The sequence below is a fragment of the Antechinus flavipes genome, chromosome 1 (assembly GCF_016432865.1).
Source record: "Antechinus flavipes isolate AdamAnt ecotype Samford, QLD, Australia chromosome 1, AdamAnt_v2, whole genome shotgun sequence".
NCBI classification, from domain to species: Eukaryota; Metazoa; Chordata; class Mammalia; order Dasyuromorphia; family Dasyuridae; genus Antechinus; species Antechinus flavipes.
The window spans coordinates 576,723,899-576,727,833 of record NC_067398.1 but is presented as its reverse complement, the minus strand read 5'-3'; the positions used below and the strand labels follow the sequence as shown (position 1 = coordinate 576,727,833).

General features: G+C 43.7%; 1 protein-coding gene across 1 annotated transcript; it reads right to left on the bottom strand.

Annotated features, from left to right (window-relative positions):
• Positions 1 to 529: 529 nt before the first annotated feature.
• On the bottom strand, positions 530 to 1,306 carry LOC127547436 (THO complex subunit 4-like). Its single transcript, XM_051974358.1, has one exon. The coding sequence runs from the start codon at positions 1,295 to 1,297 to the stop codon at positions 530 to 532; it is 768 nt and encodes a 255-aa protein (XP_051830318.1). The 5' UTR covers positions 1,298 to 1,306.
• Between the last annotated feature and the right edge of the window lie 2,629 nt (positions 1,307 to 3,935).

Sequence of the window (3,935 nt, the reverse complement as noted above, 5' to 3'; positions counted from 1 at the left end):
TGGAATTTGACAAAGGATGTAACTTTCTGGATGGCCCAGGGTCCAAAAGACCAAAGGAAAAGAAAGCCAATTAAGGGTCCAGGGAAGGGAAGAAGAGAAGAGAGGATTCCATGGAGCCCACTGCAAAGAGGGTTATCAAACAGTTCTTGGCACCCCTTAATCCAATCTTCCTGGAGTCTCCTAGTTTTGTCTCTTACAATACCAGATTTGTTTGCACAGCAGCAACAGCGTTCCTGGAGGGCTAAGCATATCCCTCCCAGCTTGGCAGTGAGGAAGTCCAGGTCTGGTCTGTTTTGCAAGACCACTTCAACTAAACTATCCATCTGACACTGGAGATCATTGATAGCATTGGAGAGGGTCTGAACATCGTCAATCAGTTGGTTTGAAAGTCTAGTGTAGGAATGGACAGCCACTCCTAGTCCTGCTGAGCCTCCAGCTCCAGCGGAGCCACGGTCCTCTATTCTGCCTTCCAGCAAAAAGGGTAAAGAAGGAGAATCGTGAGTCCTGTTCCATGCAGGGAATATGCTGGCTAATTTAACTCGAATTCAATCATGGCATTATAAGCATCCAGTTGGGCATCTAGTTCTTCTCTGGAAAGCTGTTGTTTGGAATTTCTTGCAGTCCCTGGTTGGGGTCCTCGCTTGCATCCAGGGCCGCCTCTCCGGGTGCCGCCTCCAGAGCCACGGCTCCGGGTCATTCCACCTCTATTTCCACTCTGTGAGGCTCTTCGTTGTTTCTGAGTCTGTGCTAGAACAAGCTGGACGTTCATGGTGACACCATCATAGTGTTTCATGGCCTTCAGAGCATCGGCTTTTCGCTCAAAGTGAACATCTGCTGTTCCTAAACTACCGCCGCACCGATCATAATGCACAGCTGCCTTCTTCAAAGTTCCAAATGCAGCAAAGAGTTGCTGAATATCGGCATCCGAGACCCGGTAATCCAAATTGGAGATCAGCAACTTGGTCCCGGTCTCAGCTGCGGGTCCGCCTCCAAAGTCACTGGGGAACACGTCATCGGGCTGCCTCTTGTCTGAAAGCCTCTTGGGTCGGCTGTAGGGCGCGGGTCGGTTTCTGCCGCGGCCCCGGGCGCCTCTGCGGGTCATGGTCCGCCTGTTCCGGATGGGGCCCCCGCCTCGGCTTACATGGGCTGCCCCCTGCTCGTCCCCGCCGTCGCAGTCACCCTGGACTCCAGCCCGACCTCGGTCCTGGTCCCGGTCCCGGTCCCCGTCGCATCCGCCACGCTGGCTCCGGTGGAGTTTAATGATATTATCCAGGGACATGTCCATCTTGTTGGCCATGGCGGGAGCAGAATCGGCGGCTCGGCACGGACCCCAACGACGAGCTTTTTTTTTTTTTTTAAAAATATCTCAGTTATTTCAGTGTGCTCTTTCCTTCTCCGCTCCACTCTAGAGATGGCTACTATCAGACACAAACCTATATATTTACATATATAAACATATACGTTTATGTAATGTTCAGTTTTCTCTCTAGGCTCAGCAGGAGTGAAGGAGACAGGTCAGCCACCACGAAACTCTGGAGCTTTGCCTCTGGCTTCCTCCCAGATCTCTTAGCTCTTATATACTCTAGTAGAAGTACATCATTGTAGGTGTGAATCCTTTAGAACAGGTGTCAACTCGTAGAACTCTACTAAGTACCAAGAACGTGTCAACTCATCGCTCCCACTGAGTTAACACCTTGTTGTAGGGTTAAATCAATCACACTGAGCCTAAAGTATGTTTCTCCAGAGTTCCTGCCCTTTACACATATCTATGTCCATTTATTTGCTACATACTTCTATTTACCATTTCTTCCTTTGGATGCAGACAACGACTTTCTTCATAGGTCTTTTATATTTGATTTGAATCTTGATGATTGTCAAAATGACATTTTCTCAAAGTCATTCTTAAAACAATATTGCTGCTATTGTATACAATGTTTTCTTGGTTTTCCTCATTTCCCTTTTGTGGATGGGTACATTATTCTTCAAGAATGCTCTTTGACTTCCTTTTTCATAAGATCCTAGGATAATAGTATTTCAAAAGAAGAGTTTCCCAACTTGATTATTTAGATGTTTCTCTCAGCCCAAAGATTTCTTGTGAAATATTTTTGTTCATTTACCCTTTTGACAACTTAATGGGATATTTCTTTCAAGGTTTGCTAAGCTATACACACACAAATGTGTACAAGCACACCTATGTCTCTATATACATAGACACATATATGCATATACATATGTTTATGTGTGTGTGAATGATTTGTGACTTGATTAGCAGTGGGGATCACCAGTGGAAAACCCACCTATGATTTCATACTACTTGAGTGACTTTGGATGGGTCACATATTCCTTTCCCATCTATACTGCAAGACAATTGCATTCTATATCCCCTAGCTCTAGATGATTCTAGCTCCAGATCTATGACCATAGCAGATCAGTTCTCAAGAACTGCTTGAGGCACTTCAAGATTAAAGGGTTAGAAGTGTCAAAGACAAGGTTTGACCCTCAATCTTTCTGATTCAGTCCTGGTATTCTATCCCACTAAGCCATGCTAACTTTTCCAAACCCTTAATGGAATTCTTTAATTTTTTTTCAAGATGATGCGCTCTATTTTATTCCTTATTTAATATAATGGGTTCATTTTTTCTCTTCTCCAAAATGTGTATTATTCATTGCTTTGAGTTATAAAGCAGAGAAGAAATCATCACTTTAAAAAAGTCAAATTAATTCATATTCCACCCAGAAAAAAAGTGTGCTAGGGAAGCAGATTTCAATTCTCAGGTAGAATGGGATTTAAAAATATCGATGTGTGTTTACTTTCAACAGGCTGTATAAGATATAGAGCTCTTGGCATAGAGCAAGGAAGACTTCTCTTCAGGAGTTCAAATCTGGCCTCAGAAAGTAGCTGGATGACTGCGAGCAAGTCACTTCATTCTGTTTGCTTCAGGCTCCTCAACTATAAAATGAGCTGGAAAAGGAAATGTCAACCCATTCTAATAGTTTTGCCAAGAAATTCCCAAATTGAGTCAACTGAGCAACAACAATAATAGAAATTTTCTTTTGATAAATCTTTGTTCTCAGAATGGTATAGTAGCAAAAGCACTAGATTTGGAGTCAAAGGATCAAGGTAGAGTCTGTTATTAAATCAGAGCAGATAAGGTCAAGTTACTCAAAGGCATTCAGTGGTAGAACTGAAACTCAAACCCAGGATCTCTGACAAGGGCTCTTGCTATTACAACATGCCAGAACAAATTCTCCTTTAAAGAATACTGGAGAGCAATGGCAAGGTGAAAGTCTCCCAAACAATGACTACTGGGAAATGGATGGTGGATACAGGGCTGAAATCAGATAGGACTCTGGGTGACTTTAAAGAAAGGATGTATATGGCAGGAACTAGATATTGGGAGTTGGGATAGGGTGGAGAAAGGAAAGAGGAAAGGAGGAGAAATAAATTATGAAAATATGGGCTCTTAGAGCGAAAGAGTTAACAGGGAAATCCAGGCTTGCTTACCTGTCCACTCTTGAAGATAAAACCTTTCACATGAGCTGCTGGAGATATCCTTTGTGTTATGGGCCAGAACTCTGAAACAAGGTTTCTTAGAAGGTGTTAAGTCAGTGTAATTGATAAATACAATGGTTATCTAGTTGAGCATGGTGCTTAATAGTTCTTTAGTTCAATCCATGGCCTAAGTACTTAATACAATTCCACAAGATTCACCCCTATGATAATGGAGTCTATAACAGTCAGCAAGGACTGGAAGAGATTCATTCCACCTTCAGTCAGGCTCCTTCAGTCAGCCAGTCTCCCTGGGGGCCTGAGAGGCTTGGAGATAAAGGCAGGGAAGAAAAGGGGACTGGAGGCTGGAGCTCAACCTCTTGGAGTCAAGCAGAGACAGATTCATTTCCATCTTCATCAGCTTTGTGGTGGCTGGACTGTTCTC